Source organism: Notothenia rossii, assembly GCF_949606895.1.
Source record: "Notothenia rossii genome assembly, chromosome: 3".
Lineage (NCBI taxonomy): Eukaryota > Metazoa > Chordata > Actinopteri > Perciformes > Nototheniidae > Notothenia > Notothenia rossii.
The window spans coordinates 39,972,277-39,991,389 of NC_136901.1; the positions used below are offsets into that span (position 1 = coordinate 39,972,277).

A 19,113-nucleotide genomic window follows, 5' to 3' on the forward strand; every position below is an offset into this window, starting at 1 on the left:
TATTGTTTTGAAATCAATTCATGTCACAATTCCACTTTTTAAGTATGCTATTTGTTTTCCACTTTTTAAGTATTTTGAGTATTTATATTTTAATGTCTGAACACACTGCTGCTTCTGTAACGAAAGACTTTCCCAAATTGGGATCAATAAAGTAGCTATTGTGGTGACCACTGTATAATATGTCATAATTCAATCTAGGAACTACAGGCTGGTATGATTCCGCACGGACACATTAGTTGGTACCTCCTCTGTACTGTGTCCTCCTCCTTTTCTCTCTCTCTTGGCTACTCTGGCCCTTTCTCATTTAATCCCCCTCCTCGACTCCTCGACTCCTCGCTCGGTAGTGACGCGGAAATGAATTTCATGTTGAAGGACATCTCATTTCTCTAAATGCACTTCGAGGACCGAGGATCGAGCGTCGAGGAGGCTCTCTGGAGGAGCTATAACCGAGGATACACTGATGGGTCCTCCACGGCTCCTTCGTGGATGCATTTCCGGGAACAGAAATGTTTCAAAGAGTCGTGACCATAGACTGTATAGATAAATGGACGTAGTGTCTGTGACGTCACACATAGGATTCTGCAGAGTTGCCGAGAAGCCCTTAGTAGGCGGAGTCGGCCACTAACGGCTTGACAGCGACGTCGGGGTCTAATCCCGCCTGCTCCAAATAAGGGCAAAGAGGCGGAGGCGGGACCTGCTGCCTCAGAACTGGAAGTAAACAGAGCTAGCTCAGGCTAAGAAGCTAAGCTAACATGAAATACATGCATACCAAGCAGTGGCGGCCGGCCCATAGGGGCGCTAGGGGCGCCGCCCCACCTCCTCCCACATACAAAAAAAAATATTAAAAAAAATATTAAATTTAAAAAGAAATATTTAAAAATATATATATTTCAAAAATATATATATTTTATATTTTTTATTTTTAATGAACATGGTAAATATCATACAATTGGTATCAGTAAAATGTATAATCTACAATAAAATCTTGTTTAAAATTGTGTTACGAAGTTTAAAGTTACTGATAAGTCACATGTTTCCTGCCTGGCCTTGCCCTTGGCATTAGTTTATCATTACGGGGCGCTGCCTCCGAGCCAAACAGCAGTAACCAGCACGTTGCAAAAGTCTCAATAGTAAACTGTGCCGCCGAAACATAATTTCAGCCAATCAGCGCCGTCAAATATTTTGGTCACGAGAGCGCTCACGTTGGCGCCCACGTTGCTTACGTGCGTTGACGTGAGTTGTTTTTTAGACTCGTGAAGAACTGGGGTAGTATCTAGTAAAGCAGTGTAGGCGGAGCCGTGACGTCATCTTCGATGAGCTCCCCAGAAAAACAACACAGCCGTTAGCTCTTAGCACTCAGAGCTCACAGCTCTTCATATCTGTTCAGAAACTAGACAAAAGTTAAACAAGTACAAACCACATACTGTCTGTGTCATGACGAATACAGTCGCTGGTTTATTTATGTCTGTATAGACCGTTGTTGTGAGTGTGGAGGCTCGGAGCATTTACAACGTTAGCTTAGCAAAATCTCCATTAGAAAACACGCATTTTAAAAGGTTTTTCGCCTGCCGTCTGTCTGCAGACTTGTCAAAGCCTTAATTCATGGTTTTTACTATCCGGTATCAATATGTTGTAACTTCAGCATCATTTTGAAACGTGTATTACAATTAAATCACGGTCAAATATGTTCATCTTGTTGTAGTTGTAGCCCCCTTGACAGCGATTCTCTCTCTAGTTTAGACTGCGGTCAAGCCAGCCCTCACGTGATATTGCGGTGCGCGAATATCCTATGCATTACGGTAGAGTCAAAAAAAAATCCTCCCCCTGTGTTCAGATGAAAATAAAACAAAAACTGTCCAGTATCAAAGACTCATTTCACTTCAGGGTGATAGCAGGACATCCCATGATCTAGTCACTCAGAAAAAATCAGGACATTCTGATGTAGAGTTTCAAAATAAAAGACCTTTGAAATCTCTATTGTATGAGTTATCATCCATGTTTTTAGATGAGAATAAAACAAAAACTGTCCAGTATCATAGATCCATCTCACTCCAGGTTGATAGCAGGACACCCCATCTAGTCACTCAGAAAAAATCAAGACATTCTGATGTACAGTTTCAAAATAAAAGACCTTTGAAGTCTCATATATGAGCTATCATCCCTGTTTTTAGATGAGAATAAAACAAAAACTGTCCACTATCATAGATCCATCTCACTCCAGGGTCATCAGGACATTCTGATGTACAGTTTCAAAATAAAAGACCATTGGGGACAGGGATGATAGCTCATATATGAGACTTCAAAGGTCTTTTATTTTGAAACTGTACATCAGAATGTCCTGATTTTTTCTGAGTGACGACATGGGGTGTCCTGCTATCACCCTGGAGTAAGATGGATCTATGATACTGGACAGTCTTTGTTTTATTCTCATCCAAAAACAGGGATGATAGCTCATATATGAGACTTCAAAGGTCTTTTATTTTGAAACTCTACATCAGAATGTATGAATACTCTGTTACAGTAAAAGTCCTGCAATAAAAATGTTCCTCAAGTAAAAGTAGAAAAGTATTATCATCAAAATATAGTTAACTATCTATAGATAATTGTCCTGAGTAAACAATATCCTTTAACTATGGAGTTTTTTTAATATTCACTATGATTCATAAAACCACTCCTACATGAATATTTTGTAGGAACTTTAAGATAATATCTGTTCTCCGGGCTTATGCTTTGTGCAAAGAGGCCCTCTGGTGGTTCAGCTGACACACACAAAATCCATCTGTACACTTTTAATTGTCGCTTTAAACTTTATTTAACCCCTAGATGCATAAGTGGGTCTTTTTTGACCCGGTGAGGTGGTTTTCTTAAAGTATCTTTGTAATTACATTTCTTAAATCATTTTATATTCCTGCTATTCCTCAACAAACACGTTTTGGATATCATGCCATTCACATTTTAAATTTGAATGTTATACATTTTAAGAAATTGGAGATTTTGTTTTACTACCCCAAGCTTCCATAAGTGGGCCAAAAATGACACGCATGTATTTTCTATGGAATCCGAAACTTTGATTCTTATCACCTGTTGCTGTCAGGAATACATTCACTGTAGACCACACAGAATACATCACAAGTGACACCTCTCAGGAAGATTATTTTAAACAGCAAGATCTGATACCTGTCAGTATAATAATAATAATAATAATAATAATAATAATAATAATAATACATTATATTTTTATAGGACTTTTCAAGGACTCAACAGTATAAGGGAAGGTTATGGTGGGGGGTATAGGACTATCAAACTTCATCAACCGGCATGAATTGATGGGGGGTGGGCTATGAGCAGGCAAGAGGAGAAGAGATGAGTTTTGAAAAGGGACTGGAATACTGTGAGGGTCTCAGAATAGCGGAGATCTTTGCATCAATATGTTCCAAACGTTTTTTTTCCAAATGTAAAAAAAAATGTCTAAAATTATAAATAGTGAAAGATTAAATATAAAATATTCCTAGTGTGAACCAAAATATAATACTAAATATTATACAAGTGACTTTTCTCAACCAAAATGACAAAAATGGCATAAAAACACATATTATTCTAATACGGGTCCTTTTTGACCCACTTATGGAAGAGTGTAGGGTCCAGTCACTCGTGCATCTAACAAGGAAAGGAAAGCCCCTTGAGATTATCCATGTCGTTTTCGAGGGGGTCCAACAACAAATCATACAATGCAAAAAACATGAATACAGCACATCAGAGCTTTCGTTAGACAACCCACACAATACTCCCCGAAATCCTAAAAGAATAAATAAATCAAAAATAAAAGTATACAAATCTATTTATATATACATTTTATGCATTATTAAATTATTGCGCAAAATAAGCTATGTTTATTTTATATACATAAACCTGGATCTTATGAATTTAAAATGCATAGGCTTTATTTATATCGAATACATAAGCCTGGTTCTAATGTATTTGAAACACATTGGATGTATTGATAATAAGGTTGTAGACATAGTTATTATTGTCACATCCTGGCCCGGGCTGATCGCCTCACTCCCTCACCTGTGTATCTTCGCTCCCTGTTAATCACCTGCCTGGCCTCAATGAGCCTCAGCTGTCCCTAATGATCACTCCTCACCTGTGTATTTAGTCTGTGCTGTTTCCTTGGTCAGTGCCAGTTCGTCTTGTCTGTAGGCTATAGCAGAAAGTGCTCCATGTTTCTCTCCTGACGTAAGCTATTGTTCTAGCTGCTTAGCATTTGTACCAACCTAGTTGGTTGTTTTTTTTTGTTGCTTCTTTATTAGTTTTCCGCCAACTTAGTCGGTTGTTTTTCGTTACTTCCAGTCAGTACATTTTTTGATCATTGCCTGTTTTATTTTTACCTTTTGGATTAAACGCTTGACTAAAGACCTTTTTGCCTGGTTGTGCTCTTGAGTCCTATTTTTTGCTCATGCCCGTACTTGTGCTTGATAATTAGGTATTTGCATTTCATAGAGTTTATTAGTCAATGTATGTAACAACTATGCAATCCAAATGGATGGAAATTGTATTTGCAATTGAAATACATACATCCTCTATATTAGGCCAAATATTCCTGTGAGTGGAGATTTAGTTATTTTACCTTTTTTATGCTGAGAGTTAGATGACAAGATAGACACCACTGATGTGTTTGTGTGAGTCTATAACCAGCCATGGAAGCCAAAAAAACTTCCCCTAACTTTTATTTCTTAAAGCTTTCACATTCATCCAGATGTTGCTGATGTTACAGTACCTCAATGTCCTGTCTTGGACGTCACCAAATCAATACCAACCTCACCTGAATATGAAACATAAAAAGTAGGCTACCTGTCTCTTCTTCTGTCATGTGACACAAATGAATTCACAAGTAGATATTATTCCGGCATCGATACCAAGGAAATGCTGTGAAAAAAAAAAAAAAAAAAACGTGTGCCCTATCAGAAAGCTTTTTCTCTCAATTTCCTTTTTCAGTACAGCCTGCCTGTTCATGTGAGTGTGTGTACCTCTGCTTATCGTTTTATGTAATACTTAGACAGGTATTACACAGTGACATCTGTGGTATCAACATATCTTTATTCCAAATATAAACCAAATGGTAACCTCTTCACATAAAAGATGACTGACAGACGGATCATTAAATGACAAGAAAAGAGGACAACTACTTTGAATTTATTAAATAAAACCTAGCAAACATGCAACTGCATCTAAAATCTGTGTTTGGCATCTTGACTTCTATATTTATTTAAAATAAAATGCTCAACTAAGATGCTTGTAAAGATGTGAAAGCTGAGGTTATTTCTATAAACTGGTGGTCTGTTTTTTTCACCTTTATTCTGATCATGTACCTAATCGGGCTTCATCAGGGCGCAGGGCCGCTCGGACACGGCGTGCCCCCCCTCAATGAGAGCCTGGCGGCCCATCTGCTGCTGCAGACAGCTGGTTGGGCGGAGGGGAAGAAACCTCTGCCCCCGCTGCCGCGGGACCGAGACAGCCTGGAGCAGCGGTTTTCAAAGTGTGAGGCACGTCTCCCCTGGGGGGGCGCCAGAAAGCTTCAGGGGAGGCGCAGCGTGAGAAAAAAAATAACGAGAAAAAGGCGAGTGACACTTGCACACTTTTGGCTGTCTGTGGAGACCGAGTTCCCCCACCTCGCCAAAAAGGCTGTAAAAGTGCTCATTCCCTTCCCCTCCACCTATCTGTGTGAGTGCGGGTTTTCCGCATTGACTTTGATCAAAAGCAAGTGCCGGTCAAGGCTGCAGCCAGAGGATGATCTGCGTTTATTCCTGTGTGCACCAAAGACGCAGACTCATTGTTCCCACTAAAGTAGGGGTGAGTGTAATAAGGAGGCAAAGTTGACGTTCAGTGTGTTGCTGGGAGCATATAAGGATTTATCCACCATGTTGAAAATGTTAAAAATGTAAAAAAAAACTATGTGTTGTTCTACGTCTATAGCAATCTCAGTAGGTGAATGCTTGCATGATAAGGTATTACCCATAGAGTCCAGTAGAGGGCTCCGCCTGTGTTAATATAACAAGGGTTACAATACGTAACCCACAGTTTTTTCTCGTATTTCTATTTTATATTTCTTGGTTTTGCATTATCTTTTTTGTATTTTTAGCAACAAATCAAAGCAAATTCAATTTATATGAAAAACGTACTTGTCTATAAATCTGGATTCTGATTTAAAATGTATATTTAAAACCATGAATCTCCATGTATCAAAGGATGTATGTGCTTAATGTGAAAATGTGTCTTGAATCAGCTGGAAAACACAGTCAAAAAGCTGAAAAACGTTCAAAACACTTTAGGATTTGGGACTTGCATGTCTTTGACTTGGTACATATGTGCAGAACAATGACTTTCTGCTATTAGCTGATAAAAGAAACTAAATAACTTATATGAAAATGACTTTCTAAGCACACACTTCCCTTAATAAGACTATAATGGCACCAGTATTTCAAATGCGGGCACCAGGGGGCACAATAAGACAACAAAACATTTTAAAACAGCTATGGCGTAAAATGGTTTAATGAATCTTTGCAACATGCAATGCAATATAAAATGTATGTAGCTTACCTTTTTAAAATGTGTACACTTCTGTTAAAATCAGAATCAAGATGTATAGCCAAGTACGTTTTTCATATACATTGAATTTGCTTTCGATGTGTTGCTGAAAATAAAATAATAAAAGGTAAAGCAAAACAGAAATATAAAAGTAGAAATACGAGAAAAAAACTTATTTAAGGACGTTTATGAAACCTCGTATTGGCAAAAGTGTGTCATGTTTTTCAACTTCAACAGAAATTTAACCATCATAGGTTAGTATCTCCTGACACCTAGTGGGCACTTTCATCCAAACCATGTGACCAGACTTCAAACTCTGATCTAAAAACCAGAATTGGAAATAAAAGCCTATCAAATCTTAAACAAGGCACTCATTAAGGTGTTGAAAAATCAAAATGCATTAACATTTCCCAATATAATGTTATTACGAAAACAAATGCTTACTACATAAAAGTCTAGTTTTGAGAAAACAGGTTTAGTTATCGACCACACACGCACGCACGCACGCACGCACGCACGCACGCACGCACGCGGACACAAACACACACACACACACACACACACACACACACACACACACACACACACACACACACACACACACACACACACACACACACACACACACACACACCACACAAAGAATGCGGATTTTGTCTAAAAACAATTCTCCGAATCAATCCTGGCTCTGAATTCTAAGCATTTACTTTCTTTTCTCTTATATGCCCAAGTTGACCTTACATGTGACCCGGAGCAATCTTCCCCTTTCCTTGGGTTTTTCTGAGAAGTATTAAGAGTTGAAAAACACTGATAGAGACTCACCAGAGACCCCTTTGTACCCCCTACTGTGCACTCAGTAATTTGCAATTTGTTTAAAAATCAGCAGGTTTGAAGGTGACCTTAGAACTGGTCAGCTTGAGGTTTTCGTGAAAGCTGGATTTCATATATTCAGAGTTATATTTGGCTCTCACTAAAGAATAAATAAAAATCCTCTCATGATACATACTGCTTTCGGTTTTAGTGAATCAGTTTCTTTAAACTAAATGTGGAGATTCGTTTTTCATCACGTCAGACTCTGTCAAAGAAAATCATGATGAAGCATACTTTATCTGCAATATATGTGCAAACATAAATGCAAAAATACAGTATATACTTATAACTAAGCTGTAATGACCAAAATGAAAAGGGTTGTCCACAAGTTTGACATTTATTGTAATAACTTAGTACATGTTCCTCAGAACTGTGGACCCTTCCTTCTATATTTCTTTAAAACAAACCTTTTAAAGTTGATTTATCTGCACTCAAAAAAATGAAATGTTAGATTTAGTTAATCCAGTTATGTCAACCGGTTGCACGTAACAAGGCTAAGTAAATAGGATTCAGACTAGTAAACTAATATTTACTTCTTGCATTTAAGTAAATCTTACCAAAGCATCTTAATTAAATTCTACATCATACAGTTATGTTGTATTTGCTTAACACAGTTATGTTGAATTTACTTAAATTGTTGTTTTTACTTAACCCAATTATGTTGTATTTACTTAAAGTGTGCACTGATTTACCTAACACAGTTAGGTTGTAATTACTTAACACAAATTAGTTCCATTTATGTTGTAGGATTGTGTTATTTGCACTCAATATACTTTAATCCAAATTGCTCTATCAATATAAGTAATTCAAATGACTACAACTCAGTAATTTGTTTTCCCCTCACTTTATTTAAAATTTTCATTTTAGACAAAGTGCAGTAGTGTACACTTATAACATTGCATTTTGCAAACAACCATCTGAATTGTGACAACAATTCGAGAACAAACTCTTACAGTTTTTCTCAATCGCTAAACCCACTATTTAGAATCAAAATTCCTTTCATCAAACCAACAGCACAGCCATCGAAACAGAAAACCATTTCTCTACAACAGTATACCATTTATCATTGATATCACACAAAATGCAGATGCTGAGCAGTGTTTTGCAAAACAGATCACACAATTCTCGAACTGAAGTTACAATTCTCTACACAAAGATCAAAAATCTTTTGTGTAACTCATGTCTAACAAAACAAAAATAATCTTCTCACAGTGGATAACACTTCCTCATAAACTTAGACCATAGCTACACTAATTGACACTTGATGTGCAAAATATTAACACTTGTTATCAGTCAATCACCCCATTGAAAGAGGTAACTCCATGGAATGTACTGTATATCTTACAGTAATGATGTTACATTGAAAACATTTACATGATAGAATTTGCATGACTGTACTTAAAATATTTTTTTAAATGGTGCCGGTAAAGCTATAATAGTGTTGATTTGACTTGCATAGCTCTTTGAGATGTTCATATGGGGAGGATTAGCTATAGCTGATACAAAGTTTTTACAGTCAGTAATTGTGGTCTTTTCCTTTTTGCACATTGAGAAATGTTTTTTTTTGTATTGGGGTGAATTGAGTACTTCACTTCCATGTAAATGAATTGCTCACAGCTGACATCAATGAATTTCCTATAGTAATTGTAATTTGTGAGAATCCTATAAAAGACCTCCCTCACTTCAGTAAGATGTTTGTCAAGGGTGGTGTCGACACGCAAGGAGATATTTCCCACGCTGCCTTGCAAGGGAAGACATACGCTGTGACGTAGATGAGGCTATGTGGCCAGACAGACGGCAAAGAGCAGATCAGTAAAGCTATATAGATCTCATTCTCTGCTTTACTGCTGATTTACATCATTTTTTTTCCAGTGTATTGCTATTCATCTTTTGTTTCTGTTACGGTGCTCTTCTGAAAATGAGACATAAAAACAATGACATAGTTACAGTAACACACTGTTTTTCCTATATGTAAGTTTGTTTCTCCCAACTTGTTAGTTTTCCGTTCAGTTTCCAATATCGATAGCTTGAGGTTTGTGTATTGATGATTGTAGTCAGTATTTAGTGTGCCACTTAGCAATGACTGTTCAAATAGTCTTCTAATGAGCTGACAAATGTTTGTTTTTGGAGAAGGTATCTGGTTTTGGAAGGGGTATTTTTAGTTTTGAGTGCCTTAGAGCACTTTGCAAGAAATTTATATTGTTATGGTAGAATGTGTTGTTATGGTGACCGGAGTTTCAGTTAAGAAAACACATTTGTCTCATTAAAGGACAATTTGATCTGTTTCGATCGACTTATTCTTTTTTGTGACCAGTATTTTCAGTTTTGGTCATGTAAGTTCATTTTGCAAAAGATATTCAGAGTTATGGCAAGTGTGTTTCTGTTTAGATGGCTATGTTCTTGTTTTGAAGAAATGAATTTTGATTCTAAAAAGTGGGTTTAGCGATTGAGAAAAACTGTAACTCCGACAGCCCAATGGTGGTAGGTGCACATATTAGAATTGTAAAGGTCTTTGCTTAAAAAACCCACAGCTGCTAAATTTGACAGTGACGAGAAACACGAGTGACTCAAGAAGTTAACACGTGGGCTGAAAAGCTACAACAATGACTTATTATATGAATATTTTATAAAAAAAAAACTTTACTACAAAGTATGGTGTTTTTAATGTCTTTCCAAACACTTAGATGAAACGCATCACATAATATTGATCAAGCACATAATGTGTTACAGTAAATCTTAGCCTCTGTTATACATGAACATATGCCTTGAACTTTCAAAAGCAGAAGTGTGTGTGTGTGTGTGTGTGTGTGTGTGTGTGTGTGTGTGTGTGTGTGTGTGTGTGTGTGTGTGTGTGTGTGTGTGTGTGTGTGTGTGTGTGTGTGTGTGTGTGTGTGTGTGTGTGTGTGTGTGTGTGTGTGTGTGTGTGTGTGTGTGTGTGTGTGTGTGTGTGTGTGTGTGTGGGTCTCTGTGTGTGTGTGGGGTGTCTCTGTGTGTGTGTGTGTGTGTGTGTGTGTGTGTGTGTGTGTGTTGTCTCTGTGGTGTGTGTGTGTTGTCTCTGTGGTGTGTGTGTGTGTGTTGTGTCTCTGTGGTGTGTGTGTGTGTGTGTGTGTGTTGTGTCTCTGTGGTGTGTGTTGTGTCTCTGTGGTGTGTGTTGTGTCTCTGTGGTGTGTGTGTGTGTGTTGTGTCTCTGTGGTGTGTGTTGTGTCTCTGTGGTGTGTGTTGTGTCTCTGTGGTGTGTGTGTGTGTGTGTGTGTGTGTGTGTGTGTGTGTGTGTGTGTGTGTGTGTGTGTGTGTGTGTGTGTGTGTGTGTGTGTGTGTGTGTGTGTGTGTGTGTGTGTGTGTGTGTGTGTGTGTGTGTGTGTGTGTGTGTGTGTGTGTGTGTGTGTCTCTGTGGTGTGTGTGTGTGTGTGTGTGTTGTGTCTCTGTGGTGTGTGTATGTGTGTGTGTTGTGTCTCTGTGGTGTGTGTGCGTGTGTGTGAGAGAATGTACCGAGATGGAAATTAACTGGACGTTATCTCTGTCACAGTATTTTGTCCTTGGGATTACTCTTGTAATCTGTTTTTCAGAACCTGCACCTTGGTTGACACCGTCTGTTGCCATCCAACCCCATCAATACTTTTTAAATGAATTCAAATGTATGTTTCAGCTCCTTGGGGTAGCTCAGATTGAGGCTTTAAATCAGTCCAAGCAGTACTGCCCATCCATTTGCGAAGTATTTCAGCTCTCGCAGCACTCCAACACCCTCGATGATGACACCAACATCCACAAGTGGTTCCCCGGGCTCTGCTCCTTCGTGTTTCACGAGATAGAGTTCCAATACCATTGGCTCCATTTGTGTTGTTGGAAGTTCAACCTCCTAAAGTGGGATTAGAACATAGTATTCATGATTATCAGTATGAGAACTAGCCCTGACACACATCATTTTATAATATGAAACAAATGAGCAAATCCTTTTATTATTTTCCATTGGAAATAAATACATTTAGTTGTGAATGTGAACTTTGAATAAAAAAACAAATTCAATTATTTAAGGAGTTATTTTTTGCTTTTAATTTAAAGAGGACATATTATGCAAATGTTCAGGTGTATATCAGTATGTAGTGTCTCTACTTTAAAGAGTCCTCTCCTGCTGATGTTCAGGTGTATATCAGTATGTAGTGTCTCTACTTTAAAGAGTCCTCTCCTGCTGATGTTCAGGTGTATATCAGTATGTAGTGTCTCTACTTTAAAGAGTCCTCTCCTGCTGATGTTCAGGTGTATATCAGTATGTAGTGTCTCTACTTTAAAGAGTCCTCTCCTGCTGATGTTCAGGTGTATATCAGTATGCAGTGTCTCTACTTTAAAGAGTCCTCTCCTGCTGATGTTCAGGTGTATATCAGTATGCAGTGTCTCTACTTTAAAGAGTCCTCTCCTGCTGATGTTCAGGTATATATCAGCATGTAGTGTATCTACTTTAAAGAGTCCTCTCCTGCTGATGTTCAGGTGTATATCAGTATGTAGTGTCTCTACTTTAAAGAGTCCTCTCCTGCTGATGTTCAGGTTTATATCAGTATGCAGTGTCTCTACTTTAAAGAGTCCTCTCCTGCTGATGTTCAGGTGTATATCAGTATGTAGTGTCTCTACTTTAAAGTTTATATATATATATATATATCTGTGTTTGGCTATGTTTCAACTTACCAAATATTCCTTTATGAAGCTCTCTGAACTTCCATTCATGTAGACGCAGAGCGCTTTAAGGACACAGTCCCATCATGTTTCAACTGTGGGATCCTGAGGGACAAACACATTTTCAAAATCTTCACACAAGAATACTGATTATGCTTGTGTGCTGATTTTTGGCAAGTCAAAGGAAGGGGGTCAGAGAGGTTAAAATATATTTATATGAGAGGGACAACAAGAGAGAGAGATAAAGAGAATATGGTGTTGCAGTGCCAAAACTACACAATTTAATACAACTACATACCTTGTCCATGGCTGCCATGATCAGGCCCAAATTGCATCCTGCTGTTCCTCCCTTCTTTTTGAAAACCTTCATCAACTGAGACGAATGGCGATCCAGTTGAGACATGAAGGTAGGCAGCATTATCTTTAAAAAGTTCCCTTAATGTCAGTTTAAATGTGTGTATACGAAGCTCCGTATTATATGGTGGCCGACTGGTGCAAACGCGCTATAACAGCCCAAAACACTTCCATCATAAAGTTGGCTTTCTGTGACTATTGGAAGAGTTAGTCTGTAAGTGTTTGGTTAGTATTTTTTTTAATTACTAGGTTAGCTAGCTAGCTAACAGCAGATCTGCAGAAATATCAGAAGGAATCATGTGATCAGACTGTTCAAATAATCAAATAAAACATTTCAGTTTATTCAGTGACAACAGTGACAGTTTTACTTATCCACGAACGTCAACAAGCGCTCCGGTCACTTTTTAGTGTCCCCAGGTTTCCGTTGTGTTTTGAGCTTCTTGCAGCATTTCTTATTTGCAGTGTTTCATAATTGCAGCGTTTCTTCAAGTTGCTGAAGATGTTTCTTCATGTTTTTGCACATTTGTGTTTTTATAATTGCATCTTTTTTTTTAAACTACATCACATTTTTCCTAAAGGAGGTGTTTTGGGCCGTTGTAGCTCGTTAGCCCCTGTTGGCCACCGTCATTTCCTGACTACAAAAAGGAAAGATTCAGATTTAACCTTAGAGTACACCCACTTTCATGCACAGCAGAAACATTAAACAGACTTCTTCCTTACGCTCAGTTCACATTTGAGGAACTGTCTTGTTTCTACTGCTGTGTGAACAGAAGGACCAATCGTAATCCCATGATACAGCATCGGGTAAGATTTTCCTTTATTTTTAAATCCCTTTTTATGCTTTGTTTTATTATTCTATTTCTGTACTTATTTATTTTTAAATAGAAAATGCCAATATGAGGCAAGGTTTGTTTTATATTGTTAGAAAATTTGTATTTAAGTTTAAGGTAATCAATTAGAAGTAGTAACTTAGTTTTGAATACCAGATGCTATCTTCAATACTTGATATAATTGTTTTCCTGCTTTAGATTATCCCCCCTGGGAATTGTCTTGAAAACAATTCTCAGAATCAATACTGGATCTAAATTCTAAGCATTTACTTTCATTTCTCTTTCATAGAAATGTCCCAGTTGACTGTTCCTCTGGCCCTTACACTTGACCACTTGAACTCATACTTCTGTATTTCTTTAAAGCTCGCCTTTCAGAGCTGATTCATTTATTATTAATGTTTTATTATTTTGTGCTTCTACTGTGACATGTTTTAATGCTCAAAAGTGCTTTATTTTACCGACCAAAGCTACATTGTTTGTTTCCCAAGTAATAAAGCTTACTTATAGGATGTGCCCCTGAATAAACAGATTGGCCCAACAGGTGGAAACCACTGCGTCTTTCATCAGTAACCATTGGGAATATTATACTGTGAACTGTGACGGTACGCCCACACATGCGTTGAAGCATGCCGGTGGGCTCGCGAACAACAACCAATCAAATTAATCTCCCGCCCCGGAGACACAAGCACACGGTTTGATTGGCTAGAGCTTGTATTGGCATATGATTTGATTGGCTGAAGCTTCCGTCAAAGCTTGAAAAGTTGTACTTTTCTCAACTTTGGAAACGAGCAACGGAGGCAAAGCAACGCCACGGAAACACAATGCAGTTCGGCAAAGCCTGACGTCACCCCTTTCAAAGTGAATGGGAAGCGTCTCTGTTGATGCAACGCACGCTGCCGTGTGGACGGGCCGTAAGACCATTTACAAGCACAACCAGCTTTATAAGAACATCCGTTAACATTAATCTGTTTGCATCTTACAAATTATTTATCTAATATATCATATTCATTTAATTTAGTCGTTTATTTGAAGAGGGATAATGCACATTGATGAACATTTTTAAAAATTATTGCTTCAAAATGTAAATATGCCGGATTTTAGCTTTTAGCTAATTTCCATCCGTAATCCCTGGCATACAACATTTAAGAACATGACATTTATATAAATAGCAAAAATAAATACATGATATGCAGGAAGAGCAAGAGCAGCACACACAAGTATTTACCACATGGCAGTACAATATAGCAGCTACGGCATATAAAGTGCAAGAGGAGATACCCCTGTATTAAAGTGCATTTAGCGGTCATTGCACGTTTGTTTTTTCTCAACCATTCTTTGAGTTGGTGGCAACAATTTAGTAAGTGGGACAATCCCGTAACTCAGTTGGGAGGCTATTCCACAATGAGCTGCCCTTAATTGATATTCCTTGTACTTGTATATAGACTCTTCTTGCACTATTTCTATTTTATTTCTATTTACTTGTACATCACAAAACATTCTCATTATTTTATCTGTTTGAGGAGCATATTCATTGCCATATCTACACTTTGGCAAATGTGCACATGACAATAAACTCATGAAACTTGAATCTACAGGAAGGAGGAACCCCCCAAAAGCATGAAAGGGCCTCTTTAAGGAGTTTAATTTCAGCAGTCCATTTCTACAGTCATGTAAAGTTTCATCATTCTGTCTTTTGACCCTAGTGTTTGGCGATGGCATTACTGAAGAAGTGGAGCATCCCGCCCCTCGCTGCTCTCCTCCTCCTCCTGTCCATCGTTCCCACAGGATCCAAAGTGGTGGATTCAATGTCACAATGTGCAGAGTTTCTCCTTAACGAAACTCCACCGAATGTCCCAGGAATCCTAGAGGGAGGAAACATCCTGGACCAGAACAGATACAAACCCATTTGCCAGACTTTCCTTGACATTAGACGTTTTGTGACGCTCTATGACACGGAACACAAGATCCCAGTGTTTTCTGCTTCCAAGTACATCGGGACAAATGGCAAAAGACCGGAGGACATTTGGCAAATAGAACCCCAGGTATGCTTTCTGTGTACTATCTAATCACAACTATACTATCGTTCTGTATTTCTTGGAAAAATAAATGTATCGTGTGTGTGTGTGTGTGTGTGTGTGTGTGTGTGTGTGTGTGTGTGTGTGTGTGTGTGTGTGTGTGTGTGTGTGTGTGTGTGTGTGTGTGTGTGTGTGTGTGTGTGTGTGTGTGTGTGTGTGTGTGTGTGTGTGTGTGTCTGGTGTGTGTGTGTGTTGCAGCTTGAGAACATTGGTAACAATGACAACATGGAGCTTTCAATGGAAAATAACTACAGAAAGCAGGCTTCGAACAATAATTATTACAAGCGAGGGTTCGATAAAGGGCATTTATTTCAATGCTCTTACGCCCCTACAGTAGATCATAAGAAGTCTACCTTCACCCTCACCAATGTTGTTCCACAGAATGGTCCATTCAACAAGGGAAGATGGAGCAAAATGGAGAGCTGCATCAAATGTGTTCTGGACAAATATTGCATCAACAGCGAAAAAATCAAAGAAAGCTTTTTGGTCATTGGAGCTCAGCCAGGCAACAACATCATTTCAAACAAGGTTAATGTCCCGTCCATGCTCTGGTCTGCGTTCTGCTGCTACAGTCACAGTGAGACAAGGTGGCTAGCAAGTGCCCACTGGGGCCAAAACATTGATGGTGAAACATATCTTCAGACCAAGACCTTGGCAGAGCTCCATAGTGAACTGAGCACAGTGAGCTCAGCATTTGAAGTGTTTCCTGGAACACAATGTCCTCTCCACACAACTGTCACTCAGTTTTACCCAAAACTAAAAAAACAATGCCTTTGCCCAAAATCCATTCCAACTACTTCTGCTGCTTCAACAACAACATATGCGCCTCTCACAGCTACATCTAAGTCCCCAAGTTCCACAACTGGCCTTTTTACCACCACATCTAAACCTCGCACTTCCACATCTGGCCCTCTTAGTACCACGTCTGGCCTACTTTCCAGCACATCTGTCCCTTACAGTACAACATCTAGACTTCTCAGTACCACACCTGGCACTTTTACTACCACATCTGGCCCACTTTCAACAACATCTAGCCCTCTCAGTACCACAAATGGCCTTTCTACTACCACAATTGGAACTTCTACATATGCCCCTCTCACTACAACATCTGGCCCACCTTCCAGCACACCTGGCCCTCTAAGTACCACATCTGGCTCTCTTAGTACTACATTTGTCACACTTTCAACCACATCTAGCTATGCAAGTTTCACATCTGTCCCTCTCACTTCAACATCTGGCACTCTTTCTACTACATCTGCCCCTCTTAATACCACACCTGGCCCACTTTCTAGCACATCTGACCCTTACAGTACAATATCTGGCCCTGTTAGTACCACATCGGCCCCTCTCACTACCACATCTGTCCCATTGTCTACCACATCTAACCTTTACAGTACAACGTCTGGCACTCTTTCTACCACATCTGGTCCAGTTTCTGCAACACCTGGCACTCTTTATACCACATCTGCTGATCTCACTACCACATCTGGCCCACTTTCTAGCACATCTGACCCTTACAGTACAACATATCGCACTCTTTATACCACATCTGGTCCACTTTCTACAACATCTGGTCCACTTTCTACCACATCTGCCGATCTCACTACCACATCTTTCCCACTTTCTACAACATCTGGCACATTTTATACCACTTCTGCTGATCTCACTACCACATCTGGCCCACTTTTTAGCACATCTGACCCTTACAGTACAACGTCTGGCACTCTTTCTACCACATCTGCCTATCTCCCTACCACATCTTTCCCACTTTCTACCACATCTGCCGATCTCACTACCACATCTGTCCCATTGTCTACCACATCTAACCTTTACAGTACAACATCTGGCACTCTTTTTACCACATCTGGTCCACTTTCTACAACATCTGCCGATCTCACTACCACATCTTTCCCACTTTCTACAACACCTGGCACTCTTTATACCACACCTGGCACTCTTTATACCACAACTGGCACATTTTATACCACTTCTGCTGATCTCACTACCACATCTGGCCCACTTTCTAGCACATCTGACCCTTACAGTACAACATCTGGCACTCTTTTTACCACATCTGGTCCACTTTCTACAACATCTGGCACTCTTTTTACCACATCTGGTCCACTTTCTACAACATCTGGCACTCTTTCTACCACATCTGCCGATCTCACTACCACATCTTTCCCACTTTCTACCACATCTGGCACTCTTTCTACCACATCTATGCCTATCAGTACCACATCTGACCCTGCTACAACGACATCTACTCCTATCACTACCACATCTAGACCATATTCTGCCACATTTACGTCTCTGACTACAACATCTGCCCCTACAACCACAACAACTAGCTCCACTGCTTTGACAACCAGTCCCTTCTCAACTACTGCTGTTACCATCTTGAGCACCACTATACCTACAACTACAGAAACTCCTACTACAGCCACTCTCCCTCCTACCACAACCTCTGTTGTATCAACGACCACAACAACTCAATCAACCACAACTCCTCCTACAACAACTCAACCCCAAACTACAATTCCAGCTACAACCAAAGTCCCTACAATAACCACAGGAACAACTGCTTCAACAACTACTACCACTGCAACCACGACAACAACCACAGTCCCCACAACAACCACAGGAACAACTGCTTCAACAACTACTACCACTGCAACCACTACAACAACCACAGTCCCCACAACAACCACAGGAACAACTGCTTCAACAACTACTACCACTGCAACAACTACAAAGAAGAAAGAAAACGGAAAAGGAGGCAGAGGAGATGGAGTAGCAGTAGGAGTAGTAGTCGCCTTAGGAGGAGTAGGAGTAGGAGGAGGAGTAGGAGTAGGAGTAGGAGGAGGAGGAGTAGGAGGAGGAGTAGGAGTAGGAGTAGGAGGAGGATTAGGAGTAGGAGGAGATGGAGTAGCAGTAGGAGTAGCAGTAGGAGTAGTAGTCGCCTTAGGAGGAGTAGGAGTAGGAGGAGGAGTAGGAGTAGGAGTAGGAGGAGGAGTAGGAGGAGGAGGAGTAGGAGGAGGAGGAGTAGGAGTAGGAGGAGTAGGAGGAGGAGTAGGAGTAGGAGTAGGAGGAGGAGGAGGAGGAGGAGGAGGAGGAGGAAGAGTAGGAGGAGGAGGAGGAGGAGGAGGAGGAGTAGGAGGAGGAGGAGGAGGAGTAGGAGGAGGAGGAGGAGGAGGAGGAGGAGGAGGAGGAGTAGGAGGAGGAGGAGGAGTAGGAGTAGGAGGAAGAGGAGTAGGAGGAGGAGGAGGAGGAGGAGGAGGAGTAGGAGGAGGAGGAGGAGTAGGAGGAGGAGTAGGAGTAGGAGGAGGAGGAGGAGTAGGAGGAGGAGGAGGAGGAGGAGTAGGAGGAGGAGTAGGAGGAGTAGGAGGAGGAGTAGGAGGAGTAGGAGGAGGAGGAGTAGGAGGAGGAGGAGTAGGAGGAGGAGTAGGAGGAGGAGGAGTAGGAGGAGGAGGAGTAGGAGGAGGAGTAGGAGGAGGAGGAATAGTAGGAGGAGTAGGAGGAGGAGTAGGAGTAGGAGGAGTAGGAGTAGCAGTAGGAGTAGGAGTAGTAGGAGTAGGAGTAGGAGGAGGAGGAGTAGGAGGAGTAGGAGGAGTAGGAGGAGGATTAACTTCTCCAACGCCTCAGAGCAGTTTGACTGTTGTTCCTTCCAGCGACAACGTTACTCTTTCAAATCCCACATTCAGCTCTTCTCCTAATCAAACGAGCACAGGTGC

The 19,113-nt window shown here is 40.1% G+C and overlaps 1 protein-coding gene across 1 annotated transcript; it reads left to right on the plus strand.

Moving 5' to 3' along the window:
- Window positions 1-14,697: 14,697 nt before the first annotated feature.
- LOC307030915 (uncharacterized protein) lies at window positions 14,698-18,306 on the plus strand. Its single transcript, XM_079667555.1, has 2 exons — window positions 14,698-15,346; window positions 15,578-18,306. The coding sequence occupies exon 2, from the start codon at window positions 16,578-16,580 to the stop codon at window positions 17,694-17,696; it is 1,119 nt and encodes a 372-aa protein (XP_079523681.1). The 5' UTR covers window positions 14,698-15,346; window positions 15,578-16,577; the 3' UTR covers window positions 17,697-18,306.
- Window positions 18,307-19,113: the final 807 nt, after the last annotated feature.